The 13,851-nt window shown below is 48.8% G+C and overlaps 1 protein-coding gene across 5 annotated transcripts in view; it reads left to right on the top strand.

Annotated features, from left to right (window-relative positions):
* Window positions 1-59: 59 nt before the first annotated feature.
* The window catches only part of CEP104 (centrosomal protein 104), a 58,962-nt gene continuing 45,170 nt past the window's right edge, over window positions 60-13,851 (top strand). For 2 of the 5 annotated variants that reach the window (XM_060141627.1, XM_060141629.1), the window contains exons 1-2: window positions 60-264; window positions 4,101-4,227. In XM_060141627.1, the coding sequence (XP_059997610.1) occupies window positions 4,115-4,227 (113 nt within the window). In that variant the 5' untranslated portion in view covers window positions 60-264; window positions 4,101-4,114. The remainder of the gene's footprint in view (window positions 265-4,100; window positions 4,228-13,851) is intronic. The other 3 variants (XM_060141625.1, XM_060141628.1, XM_060141626.1) reach the window with 2 other exon arrangements.

The raw sequence follows: 13,851 nt of genomic DNA on the forward strand, positions 1-13,851 counted from the left end.
ACGCCGCCTTGTGCGCAGGCGCGGCGGGGCGGGGTCGCGCACGCGCGGAGATCCGGGCGGGCCGGCCTGGTTGTCATGAGAGCGGCGGCCGCGGCCCGGGCAACAGGCGCTGGCGGCCGGGGCTGCTCCTCGGCTGCCACCACCGCTGCGGCTTGGGGGTGCCGGCCGGCCCGGGTTGGCGGAGGAGGCGCCTCCTGAGCTCCGCCGAGGCGCGGCGCTGCCGAGGGCCGGCGGAGAGCCCGGGTCGTGCGGACGTCCTGACAGGTAGACGAGCGGGCCGGGGGCGTCGGGGCCTCCGTGGGCGGCAGGGCCTCCGTGGGCGCGGCCAGCGCGCTGCGTCACCGCCCCGGGCGGCCGGCGGCGCCAGCGCTTGGTCCCCGCGTTTGGCGGCGGTGCGGGCTCAGCGACCCCGACTCGGTGCTGAGCTGGCTCTTCAGCCTCGTCTGTTTCGGGGATTCTCAGGGGCACTTTCGAGTCTTGAGGTTGCTTGACCAAAAAACCATTTCAGTGTGTAACATTTAGATTTTCCTAAGAAGGAAACGATACAAGTCTGTCTCCTAGTCTTGTAGCAAGATGTTCGGAAGTTGGTAAAGTGTTTCGGTTTAACGTAGAGATTCAGCACCCCGATGCGTAGTGAAAAGCAGACTTCGTAGGAGGAACCGCCGAGTTACCTTCTCCCCACGGTCCCGGCTCGTCCTGCGGCGCGGGGGAGAGTGATCACTGCTGGGGAAGATGCAACCGGCGCTCGTTTTGAGGCGAGGACCGCTGTGCACCGGGGCCCCGCACTCGACAGAGCTTTGGTTCTCCCCAGAATGTTAATGTGATTTTTATAGAGCCCAATACTAGTGTCCTTAGTGACACCGCAAGTATCTTAGGGAAGACTTGAAGGTTTACGCAAAGGGGACCCTAGGGAACAAGGCGGAAGGACGTGGTGATAAAGGAATCCTGTTCGAATTCCCAAACCGACGTAATAGCGTTGCCTCTGCGGTTCCCCGGCACTTCTCCTGTCTGGTTCCTAAATGCCAGGACTGTGTTTTGGATTTATTGAGGCAGCACAGGATAGTGGACACGTCCTTTATTCGGATTTAAAGGGCCCCATTTCTAACTCTTAGGGCCATAACCGAGGGTGTTGGTCAAGACCAGGCTCTGGAACCTGACCAGCTTTAGAACAAACCCGGCCTGTGTGGCTTCATAGCCGGATGACCCTGGGCCAGGCCTCTCTGTGCCTCAGTTTCCTCGTCTCTACAGCTGGGGTGTCAGAGTTGTGATGAAGGTATAAACATGTATGCATCTGCACACAGAAGTATGGTGTAAGGGAGTAAGTCAGTACACAGGTCAGCAAGATGAATAAACAGTATTTCAGATCTCTGGAATTTCAGGATACATGATCACACTCAGTTGAAAATATTTCGTAGGTACCTACTGTTTTCAAGGTGGGATAGAAAGTAACAGGCCCTGCTCTTAAAGGTGATGGAAGGACACAGGGATCTAACTCTGAGCTTTCATAAGTTTGGAGGGACTTTAGAATCCATGACAGAAAGCGGGGGTTAGAACAGCAGGCTGGGCTTGAGGAGGGTTCTTCCGGTGGGGGCGGTACTCCACGTGGGGAAACCTGGCCGTTGTTTTCTAGAGGACACAGTGGGATCCAGAAGAGGTGACGTATTCAGTCGCTGTTCCAAAGGTGGGACCAGTGAGACTTGGCTCTGAGGGAGAGGGGATGGGGGAGGGGGAGGTATGGAGGCCAAGGGGAGAGTCAGTCCAGGCTGCAAGCCGGGCACGTGGGAGGAGCCAAAGGCTGGGCGAGGCCAGGCCATGTCTGGCGTGGGAGCTGGCCCACAGGCCGGGCTGTGCAGTTGCCGCGGCTTAAATCACACTTGCCCATTTTTTGCGCCTGCATTTTATTACTTTCTGGGTTAGTTTGGTTTTCTCTCCTGTGATATCCTGCAGGGAGCTTTGTATAAAAAATAACTGGGATCTTTAATAGTGGTGTCTCGTTCTATTTTAAATACTTCTGTTCGTATATTCCAAGAAACATTAGCGAGTGCCAGCCAAGAATTAATTTATTGACGTGGTCCTCTGCAGGTTCTCAGTAAAAGTCAAAGGAAGATCTAGATCATGTATCAAGCATGTTAAAACAAACACATTCCACGTGGGATATGCTTGTGTGTCACCTCCTCCTGAAAATCTCCATTAATAGTATGTCCTACCCCAGAGAACTTTCTGGAGAAGTCTTTATCCTCTGTGTTAGTGAGGACGCTTGGTCGCATACTTCACTCAAATTGGCCGACTGAAGAGCATCGACAGGCTTAGTCACTGGAGAGTAACCGGAAGTCCATGAGTTGCTCACACTTTAAGTCCTGAGGCTCACAGGGTGTCTCTGCCTCTCTCAGCACTGCTTCCCCGTGTCAGCTCCACTCCCTGCCTGGATCTCCCCTCTGGTGGCCTCCAGCAGCCCCCCCCCCCCCGCAGACACTATGCTATGGCCACAGCCTCCGCAGGGTCCTGGGATTGAGTGGCTTTGGTCCAGTTTGGGTCCTTTCTCATGTCTCCATCCCTGAGCCCGTTCCTGAGGAGGGATGTGGAACTCATGGACCACCCAAGCCTGGGAAACGTGCCCCCTCAGGCGGGGATCTGTGGGGGGCAGGATGGGCGTCAGCCCCACAGTTCCGGGTGTGGGGAGGACAGAACCACGGAGGGAAATTGGGATTGAGGTGCTGTTTTCAAAGGAGTGGGCAAAACTGGGCGTCGCTGCAGCCGCCCTCAGAACGGTGCTGGGCGACTCTGGGCCAGGCCGGCTGTGCTGAAACAGCCGCCCTCAGAACGGTGCTGGGCGACTCTGGGCCAGGCCAGCTGTGCTGAAACAGCCGCCCTCAGAACGGTGCTGGGCGACTCTGGGCCAGGCCAGCTGTGCTGAAACAGCCGCCCTCAGAACGGTGCTGGGCGACTCTGGGCCAGGCCAGCTTTGCTGATACAGCCGCCCTCAGAACGGTGCTGGGCGACTATGGGCCAGGCCAGCTGTGCTGAAACAGCCGCCCTCAGAACGGTGCTGGGCGACTCTGGGCCAGGCCGGCTGTGCTGAAACAGCCGCCCTCAGAACGGTGCTGGGCGACTCTGGGCCAGGCCAGCTTTGCTGATACAGCCGCCCTCAGAACGGTGCTGGGCGACTCTGGGCCAGGCCGGCTTTGCTGAAACACCGAGATGAGGAGATCCTGCAGCTGGTGTTTGCGCATCTGCCCAGAGGCAGCCCCTCTGCCAGGCCCGGGGAGAACACCTGTGTGCTTGAGGTTCCGCGTGGTTCTGCTCTCCCTGCTGATCAGCATTTTCATTTCCCCTTATTTTTGTATAACTTTCCCCTTATTTTTGTATAACTCATTAGCCCCCTTTCCCCTTATTTTTGTATAACTCATTAGCACACTGGTTTATTAGTTCCTTAATAATTTGAAAATCTTTATATTCATATTTTAGCAAAAGACCTTGTTTTTACCATAACAAAGTAACACGAACTGGATGACTTAAAAACCACAAAAATTTATCCCGGAGGCCAGAAGTCCAAAATCAAGGTGCACTTGTGCAGGGCCACGCTTCCTCTGAAGGCTCCTTCCTGGCCCCTTCCAGCTTCTGCTGCCTCCAGACAGTACTCGGCGTTCCTTGGCTTGTAGATGCAGTGCTCCAGCTGCTCTGCCGTTGTCACTTGGCTTCTCCCTGTCTGTGTGTGTGTCCCTGTCTCTTTTCTGATAAGGACACAAGTCATGTTGGAGCAGGGCCCATCCTATTCCAATATGACCTCATCTTAACTTGCTTACGTCCCCACTGTTTCCAAACAGGGTCACGTCACTGGCACCAGGAGTTAGGACTCAGCATAGCTTTGGGGGGACACAGTTCAACCCACAACGCTGGTCAAACTTTTTGGCATATATTTGGGAAAAGTCAAGAGGCATCTTAAAAATTGTGTAATAAGAACTAGACTCTTTCAAAGTGATGGGACAGTCCTGACTAGGTTGGGAATTACTTCGTGTATTAACAAGGCAGGAAATAACACTTTCAATGTTACGATGTACTACTAAGTCCCTTAAAGCAGTCTTTCCTGCTCTCATACACAGCCCCAGCGTGCAGAATGCCCCACAAGATCGGATTCGTAGTTGTCAGCTCATCTGGACACGAAGACGGCTTCAGTGCCCGGGAACTAATGATCCATGCACCGACTGTCAGCGGGTGGAGGTCACCAAGGTGGGTCGGGGCGGGGGGGCCAAGGGCGGTGGGTCCTCAAGGGCGCATGGGCTCTCTCCGTCTCAACTGCTAGTCTTACTACGACTCAGACGGCAGAACCACACGAGGGTCGGGTTGTGCTGCAGACTCACCCATCTAGTTACGCGCTGGACTTTTTTCCTTCTGTTTTTAAAGAAAATTTGTTGAACCTTTTTCCCTATAACGTTAACCCACATTCACTTAAGAAGCATGCAAATATGGAAGAGAGGAAGGAGAACTGCCCCTCCCGCAGTTCCCTGATTGAGGGCCAGTCCCGCATTCTCTGTGCTTGGTGGTAAAGATTTTACATCTCACTGCTTTCATGTAACACAGGACTTTAGCCAAGTCTCTTTCAGACTCATCTGGAATATTTGTACACCTTTAAAAGTCTTCATTACTTAAGTGATGTAATACCAGTGAGTATTTTTCTGAAACATTTAAGTCTTTTCCTGAGAAGCCTTCATTCTTCCCCAAAGGTGGGGCAGAGTTAGTTGAGCTGCCCCAGGGCCTGATCTGGCTTCCCGGACTTAGTGTCGGCCGCCTGAGGCCACTCACCTCCTGGTCCCCTCACCTCCTCGGGGAATCTCACTCCTCATGACTTGTTTTCCGAGAGTGAGTAGAAGGCTTGCTATTTGCTCCTATTCATGAACATGTAAATCTGTATGACATTTACGTTCAGTCATATACTGCGACTTACATTTATTCAGATGATATATTGCTAAAAAGTTGAATGTAAATCCCATTTAAAATTTAAATATATTTTCCTTTTGGCGTTTCTGAGGGAACCCGACAAACAAGACTCCACTCTCAGTGAACTGAGAAATGAAACAAAAGAGTAGAGCAGATGGGGACAAATAGCCTCTTTAATGCTGATGAAGCTGATATTGAACAAGGGCTTTATCTGGGCGCAAGTAGCATCCCAGGACTGGGCCAGCCCGGGCAGCCTCAGCAGGCCCAAGGGGGCTGGAGGAACACCTCCACCAGGCAGCCTCAGTCACATCCACGCTCCCCCCAGACTCACGAATCAGTCCAGTCCTGCTTCTCCCCAAGCCCAGGGGCCCGGAGTGAGCTGCGGCCACGGTTTTATGCAAATACACTTGCATTCCCCCCCCACACACACCTGCAGTTCCCTTCAGCAGAGGTCCTTCCTACTAAATGCACTTATTCAGCATTTATGCATGAATTAAAGGTACTTAAATATACAGACAGGGCCGCTTTTTTGTAACATTTATAAAAGTAATACTGATATGGTTCTTTCACATCTTGACATGGTATTTCTTCTAAGGCATGACCTATACTTGTTTTAGTAGTAAACTTTCAGACTGCTTCAAAGGAAAGGGTATATGTGCCTTGATCTCCATTCAGACTCATGCTGGGTTTGGCTCAGGGGTTTCCTGACTTCAACAGTGTTCTCTGAGGTCAAGCACATCATAGGAAGGCAAAGGAAAGTAACCTCAAACCAAGTCTCCCAAAGAGAGGACAGGGTGCTCTGTTAGCCCAGGTCAAAGAGAGATTGCTCAGGCACTGATAGATATAGCTCCAGTGGGAGGTGGTCCTGGGGGTCTTTACAAGGGTGCAAGGGAAGTTTTTCCAGTGCCTTCTGTGATCTAGGAATTCATAGAGCCTGAAATCTTCAGGGCATGAGACACACTTCTCCAAGAGAACACAAAGTTTACACCAATGATCAGAGCCTCTGGGCATGAATTTTTTATTGTCAAATAATATTCAGTTGGAAAGAAATCTAGGGAATTCCATGGTGGTCTAGTGGTTAGCACTCAGTGATCTCACTGCTCCGGGCCCGAGTTCGATCTCTGGTCGGGGAACTAAGATCTTGCAAAACGCACAGCATGGCCAAAAAAAGAAAGAGCTGTCAGTTTATCTTGAAGAGATACATACCTTTTTAGGTAATAATCAACTTTAAAAATAAAATAGCCAGTTCTTTTACCTACAAAATGAGTTTATTCCAGAATGGCAGAGGAATTGCAATTCGGGACATGCAAGCTATGGTGAAACCATAGGCAAGTCTGGGGAACAAAGGAGAAAGAGAAACCTTATTTTACCTTGCTTTATAGAGAAAAGGAGGAAGTTGGGAGGGGCTGCTTTGAGTGAAAGTCCATTGAAGGAAAGCAAGGGTTCAGGGTGGTGACAGTGTCTCATTGGCTGGGCTGTTGCTGAACAAGTAGAAAATCTTCCTTCTCCTGCTGGGGCAGTAATGTCAGCTTCTTCTTGCCCAGGAATGAAGGAAGATACGTGCCTGAGTGCTCCCCCTTCAGGGCTCCCCCTCTCCATTTTAATTGAGGTTTCCTTTTATTAATTGTCGTATTTCCCCCTTTTGAACAAGAACTTTCTCCAAAAGTATCACTGATCAAGAGTCAGGTTGTCCGCATTTAGTGGGTTTTGTCCTTCACTGTCAGGAAGGACCTTTCCTATTTGTCACATCCAAAGTCGGAGGGAAATTACATAGCAGTAGGAAACCGTTTAAGGCCATGTTTGAGTAACAGGAAAGGTTAGAAGGGAAGACTCTCAAGCATTCCCATCTAAAGTGTACATCTTGTCAAGGTTGTGCACGTTGGAGATCTCAAAGCATTGAGCCAACATCACTCTATTGCGTACATCATTTCTACAAAGGTTTAACATGTAACAGGTACAAAGGTTAAAAATAATTATGCAAAACAAAGTTTAAAGTAACATGACAGTTCCAAATTTTATGATAGTTCTGACCCATGACCCTAGGCCTGAAGGTAGCCAGCTGAACAAATCCAAGGACCGTGGAATATCAGGTGAAAATCTTTTGCAACCAGTGCACTTGCTCCCTGGTTTTGTGTAATTGGATTTCTACTTCTCCCGAGACATTTATCCATGTGCAATAGATGGTATTTGCTATTGTTCCAACACCTTCTTGCTCAGCAAATAGGTAATTGGGGGCTATTCACTTATCTAAAACTACTTTAGCTAATAAGTTAAGTGAACGATGTTGGGCTGCTACTCCTTCGGCTGTGGAATTGGCCAGCTCTTCTAATGTTAGGAAGAGATTTCTAATCGTGTGTTCATTGGCACCTACTCTGATGGGGGGAGAAAGGCAGCTCTCCCTACAGAGGCAAACCTGGGGTCATATACGCCTGCTGGAAGTTCCCATGTAAGGCAGCTAAGGAGGTTTAACACAATAGACCAATGGGAGGTTTCTGATCTGTTATGAAGAGAAAGTAGAACAGTGAATACAGCAAAAGCACACTGTTCTTTTACCCTCCAGCTGTCAAGATGATGAGCTGCCCAAGCTGGGGGCCATTACCAAGGCTTCCACATATAGAAGAGTAACCGGGAGGAACACGTAGGACCCCCTCATCAGTAGTAGCATTTATGGACTCATTTGTCGGTATCAAGGACTTGGCGTCCTTCAACCAAGACTCACGTATGATGTTATCACATACTAAAAGTCTTCCTAAATATGTGGGCATGACAGCCAGCTTACAAACGGTCTGACTCAAACTGACTGCTCCCGTGTCTTCTGCATGTATATTCAGGAGAGCTTAAATTAAGCCAGGGAACGAGGGCATGCGGATTTAGTAGTCTCATCTTATACCTGCGGAACAGTTGAGGTACAGAGTGGCATTTGGGATTCCAGAGAAGTTACTTATAGTGTGAGTAGGGGTCACTGCTGTCATGGACAGATCAAGGTTTCTGGTGACAAATCCAACAATCAGAGAGGTTTCCCTCTCTTGCAGTAGATCAGGAAATGTGCATAAAAGCAATGTCTGTCCAAGGTAGAAAGGGAGAAAATAAGGTAAGAAGCAATAGTGAGAAAAGGGTATATGGGCCTGGTCCATCTTGGGAAAGCTGTCTCATCAGATGCTGTCTGCTTCAATTCCTGGAAGTCTTTACTTTCAAGTTGCCAGTTGGTGTGCAGGTCCACTCAGGGCTTGGTGTTCTCTTTAGAGGTGACATGAATCCAGGAGTCCATTCCTTGGAGCTTAGCGGCACAAGGGTTGGTTAGCAGTACCTGATAGGGGCCTTTCCAGTGAGGTCGAAGGGAATCCTCCTTGCGGTGTCCCTTCCAGTAGGTGAAATCTCCGCGTTGCATGGTGTGATGCTTAAGGTCTTCATCTCCTGGGAGCATGCTATGAAAACATTACTAAAGTGTGATTACTTTCAATGGAAACAGTAAGGCCCTTACAATATTGAAGTATATCTCCGTTTAGCAGCTGTGGATCAAAGGAGGCGGGAACCAGGTGCATTGGGCTTCCTGTGACTGTCTCAGAGGGTGAGCGTTCGTGAGTTCCCAGACGGGTGGATGTGAGATTTAGAAGGGCCAACAGTGATGCTTTTGGCCAAGGTATTTGGAGGGTCTCTACAAATTTTGCCAGTTGGGTCTTAATGATGTCATTAATGCGTTAGACTAGCCCTGAGGATTGAGGATGGTAAGACAGTGAAAGTGTAAAACCAGCCACAGACCTGTCGAAGTGTTCAGCCGCTGAAGTTCAGGGGCAGGGGGCGTTCCTCAGGTAGAGATGATCTTTTCTAACAGGATCTTAGCCACAGAAGAGGCAGTAGCCTGTCTACAAGGGAAAGCTTCAGTCCAGTGAGAAAACATGCAACTCATGACTAAGACATATTTATATCCCTGAGATGGGAGCAGCTGAATAAAATCCCTCTGCCAGGTCTTGAGTGGCCCATTAGCAATTGACTGCAGTGCAGACAGGTTTTCCTGGGTTGTGTTTTGGACAGATGGGACAAGCACGGTGGGCGCTTCTCACAGCTTTCTTCGTGTTTCTTCACCAATATTGGTTCATGAACTCTGTCATTTTGCCAGTAGACCAGTGGCTTAAGGCATGTGCAGTGGTCAGTAGTGGGAACTTTAGAATTTCTGGTAGGACCAGATTGTTGTTTGGCCCAAACCAAGAGTTCTGTCTTTTTATCAAGCCAACAGTTATTCAATTTCCAACATTGTTTTTCCTTTTCTAGGGCCAGTTGTTGGGCATTTCTAGTCAGTGTTTCCAAATTATCATCTGGGGGATGTGGGGATATCCCTTTGGAGCGTGACAGAGGGTTAGCCATTGGTTCCTTTGAGAGCAGCATTTTTCGGCAGAAATGTCAGCAAGGTGGTTTCCTTTAGCTTACAGGGACTCGAGTCTGGAATGCCCAGAGACCTTGCTAGTAGACAGAGCAGCTGGCAAAAGTATGGCATCTAATAAATTTTAGACATGAGAGCCATTTTAAATTTTATTCCCGTCAGAGGTAAGTAAACCTTGCTGTTTTGATAACGTCCCAAAGTCATGGGCTACCCCAAAGGCGTACTGGCTGTGGGTATAAATGTTGGTGGTCTTGCCCTTGGCTAAAGTACAAGCCCTAGTGAGAGCATGTAATTCCACCTTTTGGGCTGAAGTAGCCAAAGGTATACTGCCTTGATGACTTCAAGAGGAGTTGCGACAGCAACCCCACACGGTGTTTACCTTTTGCATCTTTTAGATAGGAACTATTAGTAAATCATGAAAAATCTACATTGGTTAGAGGAATTTCCTGTGAACTATTGCAGGGAGTCAAAAGGTGATCTGTCAGTGTTAAGCAGTCTGGAAGAGTTTTGTCAGAGCAGCGGGGAGAGGAACAGTAGGGTTGAGGTTATTACACCAAGAAAGAGTTCTGTGAGGAGCAGTTAGCAAGAGGGTCTCACAGGAGTGTGATGCAAATTCAGGAGAGCTTCTACTGCATGGGGTACAAAGACGGTTAGAGGGAATCCCATGATTATTTTTTTGGTGGCCTTAACCAAAAGGGCAGTGGCAGGAGTGGCTCTGAGAGCAGGGGGCTGTCCCCATGGCACAGGGCCCAGCTGTCGACTATACTAGCCGATGGGTCGATGATGGTCCCTGTGTTTGGGATGATACTCCAAAGGCGTTCCCCTCCTTCTCACGTACAAAGGGAAAGAAAGGAAGCTGACAATTAGGATGTCTAAGGGTAGGGGCCCTTATTAAGCTTTTCTGTAAGGCTCCAGAGGTTATGTCATCCTGATCGCCCCAAATAATAGGGTCCGGTTTGTTGTTTTTTATAAAACATGCAGGGGCTGGGCCATAAGAGAGAAATTTGGAATCTAGTTTTGACAGTAGTCAGCTAGCCCAAAACACCTCGTAATTGGGCTGAGTTTTAGATTTGGGGAAGTTGAGGGTACCATGAAGCCTACCTGTATCTAAAGGTAGCCTCATTCTAAGATCAGGTGCCCTAAATATTGAACCTGAGTTTGAGCAAACTGCAGTTTTTCCTTGGAGACTTTATGTCCCTTTAAGGCTAAAAGGTTTGAACAGGTGAATGCTGTCCTCCTGTGAAGTTTTAGAGGAGAGTAGAGAAGCAAACCATCCATATATTGTAATAAAGTAGAGCCTGCAGAAAACGGTATTGTCCAGGTCAGCCTTTAAGGTTTGAAAAGTAAGAAGGACTTTCAGGGACTTCCCTGGCGGTCCAGAGGTTAAGACTCCTCCATGCTTCCACTGTAGGGGCGCGGTTCAATTCCTGGTCAGGGAACTGAGATCCCACGTGCTGCGCAGCACGGCCAAAAGAATTTATTTTTAATAAATTTTAAAAAAAAGAAGAAGAAGGACTTTCAGTAAAAGCCTTAAGCATTTCTGTCCAGGTCTACTGTTCTTTCCCAAGTGAAAGCAAGAAGATACAGAGTAGCTTTATCAACAGGAATGCTAGAGAATGCAGTGCATAGATCAATTACAGTGAGATTCTGCTTTTAGTAGAAATGGATGCTAGTCGCATATGGGCTGAGGGAAGACAGGGTGCCAGGGATAACAGTGTCACTTATTCCAGTTTCCGGACAAACCTCCATCCTCAGCCGCTGGGTTTTCTCACGGGCAAAGCAGGGTGTTACGGGGACTAGTACAAGGGATAATGAGGCTGCGGCTTTGAAATCTTCTGTTATGGGCTTGATGCCTTGAAGGACCTCTTTATTTAATTATAAGGTACTGATTAATTCTGGGGAGAAGTTTTGAGGGATATGTTTGACTCTTAATGGGAGGAGCACTGAAGTCTGTGTATTTCAGTTGGAGATTTTGCCCCCAGGGAAAGTGGTAGCTGATCCAGTGGTGACAAGTGACTAGTGAGTATCCTTGAAATCACCTCTGATGCATCTGAGACAGAGCAAGTAAAAGATATCGAAGGTCATTCAGTTCCCTGCTTGGCTATTTTGATGGCTACTGTCAAATTCTAGAACTATTTCCCCCTTTCAGGAGAAAGAAATTCCAGCATGGTATTTTCCTAAGAAATCTCTGCCCAGTGATTGAATAAGGATGAAGGAGCCTAAGGAGAAAACAGTGTGTGTCTCTCGGAGGGCCTAAACAAAAGGGAACGGGTTCTGAGACGGGAATCTTTGGGGGTTCGTTAGAAACCCCCACTATTTGAACTGTTTAGCACTCCGAGGCAGGGCTGCTTTACAGCAGTGGGGTTGAGCACCAAGAGCGTAGCTGTGGTGTCAGTAAGGACACAGAGATTCATCCCCATCCAGAGTGTTGTTTCTCCGAGCCGATTAAAAGGGAGGGTTGGCAGAGCCCCCTGTAGTTCCTCAGAGCCTGGCCGCTGGGGTTAGAAGGACATTGGAAAGGTTGCTTAGAGGGCTGAAGGTACCAGCAGTGCTCAGGCTTTAATTATCTTTTTTTCCAGCGTCCTGGCTTTTTGCAGGAATAGCAGAGACCAAGAGGTTTTGTTTGGCGGGGAGGGTGGGGCCTCCATTTGTTGAATTGTCTAGCGTGCAAACGCGCTGATTTACCAAATTAACCAAACCTGGAGTGGACAGGGTTTCCCATTCCATCCTGGTCCTTTTTTTTTTTTTTGGCTGTGTTGGGGCTTCACTGCTGTGCACAGGCTTTCTCTAGTTGCGATGGGCAGGGGCTCCTCTTCCTTGTGGTGCGTGGGCTTCTCATTGGGGTGGCTTCTCTTGTTGTGGAGCACGGGCTCTAGGCACGCAGGCTTCAGTAGTTGTGGCTCGCAGGCTTTAGAGCACAGGCTCAGTAGTTGTGCACAGGCTTAGTTGCTTCGCGGCATGTGGGATCTTCCTGGAACGGGGCTTGAACCCATGTCCCCTGCATTGGCAGGTGGATTCTTAACCACTGCGCCACCAGGGAAGTCCCCATCCTGGTCCTTTTAACTGAAAGAGAATCCCCATTCAGCCCATTAATGAACACAGAGTTAAAGGCAACCCAAGCAGATTCAACATCCAAAAGAAGACCAGAGTTTTCTCTAAAGACAGTTTGAAGACAACTACAATGGCCGTGAACAGGTTTTATAGGTTTTGCATGCAAAGCCTGAATTTTGTTCCAGTCATCATGCTTAGGAAAACCTTTTGAAACTCTTAGTGAAAATTTCTAGCAAGTTCTTGGGATTTCCTGCTAACAGTCAGGGTTTGTTTTTCCAAATTCCTTTCAGGATTTTCCCATCAGGCAAGTTTCATCCAATGTTGGGCCTGAGCTTCACCAGCAAGCATGTGGACTAATTGATATAAATCTGAGAAGCCAGGTTGATAAGTTTATAAGTGGATAAGTTCTTCAGCAAATCCATGGGGGTCCTCAGTTACTTTGGGAAAATCTTTGACTATAGCTAGAAGTTCAGCTTTAGTCCAGGCAACATAAGTAACTTGGGATTTAGAATCTAGACCCCTAGAAGGCTTAGCTTTAAAAGGGCAGGACTTAATAAGTTCAGGGGAGGGGGAAACAGGGAGAGGTTTGGAGAAAAAGGGGAGTTCAGCGAGAGGGTTAGGAGTGGGTGGAGGGTCCAGAGGAGGTGAGGATGGTCAGAAGGGGAGGGAAGGTGGCGCAGGGGCACAAGGGGCGGGGGCGGGGGAGAGGCCTCAGAGCCGTTTTGTCTTCTTTCAGTTTGTTCTCCTCTGTTAGTCTAGGAATGGTATTTTGTAAAGAGGCAGTTTTATTAGAGTCCTGGATGTGTTTGGAAGCTCCAAGTTACCGATTAAAATAAGCATCCCATTCAGTCTGTTTAGTTTTAGAGCCGTTGCTTTCTAATTTGGTTCTGAGAGAAACAAGTTTGGAGAGGTTGAAAGTTCCCCATAATGGCCCTTGGTATTCTGAAGTATTTGAGGTTAAGTCAGTCTATTTAGTTTAAAATGTGCATGAGGAAGGACCATAGTTTTTAAACATAAAACCAGCCAGGGTCCCCGAAGGAGGGTGCCCTTAGAGCATTTAGGTGACTGGGATCCCATTTCTTAGAGCTTGTCTCAAGAGCAAAAGAAAAATCCCTAAACAGCCTGATTCCAGTGGAATTTTACCAGAATTCCAGCACACTTCCAATAGGGGGAACAAATGAGTGAGTACTCACCTGAGGGACAAAGCCTTCCCAAAAAGAAAACAAGCAGATCCCAATAAAGTCAGAGCACTCAACCGAAAGGAGGGAGCTGACCCGGAAAGAGGAGGCTTCCTGGCCCGGAAGGAGGAGGGCTCTCGCTGCCCGGAGGGGAGGGGAGGGGAGGGGAGGGGAGGGGAGGGGAGCGGGGCACGGGGCACGGGCGGCTGTCACACGTGGGTCCAGGCTCCGTCTCCTCCAGAACCCACTTCTGCACACCATGCGATGTCAACCTTAAAAATAAAATAGCCAGTTGTTTTTGCCAGCAAA

This window comes from Lagenorhynchus albirostris, chromosome 2 (genome assembly GCF_949774975.1).
Source record: "Lagenorhynchus albirostris chromosome 2, mLagAlb1.1, whole genome shotgun sequence".
NCBI classification, from domain to species: Eukaryota; Metazoa; Chordata; class Mammalia; order Artiodactyla; family Delphinidae; genus Lagenorhynchus; species Lagenorhynchus albirostris.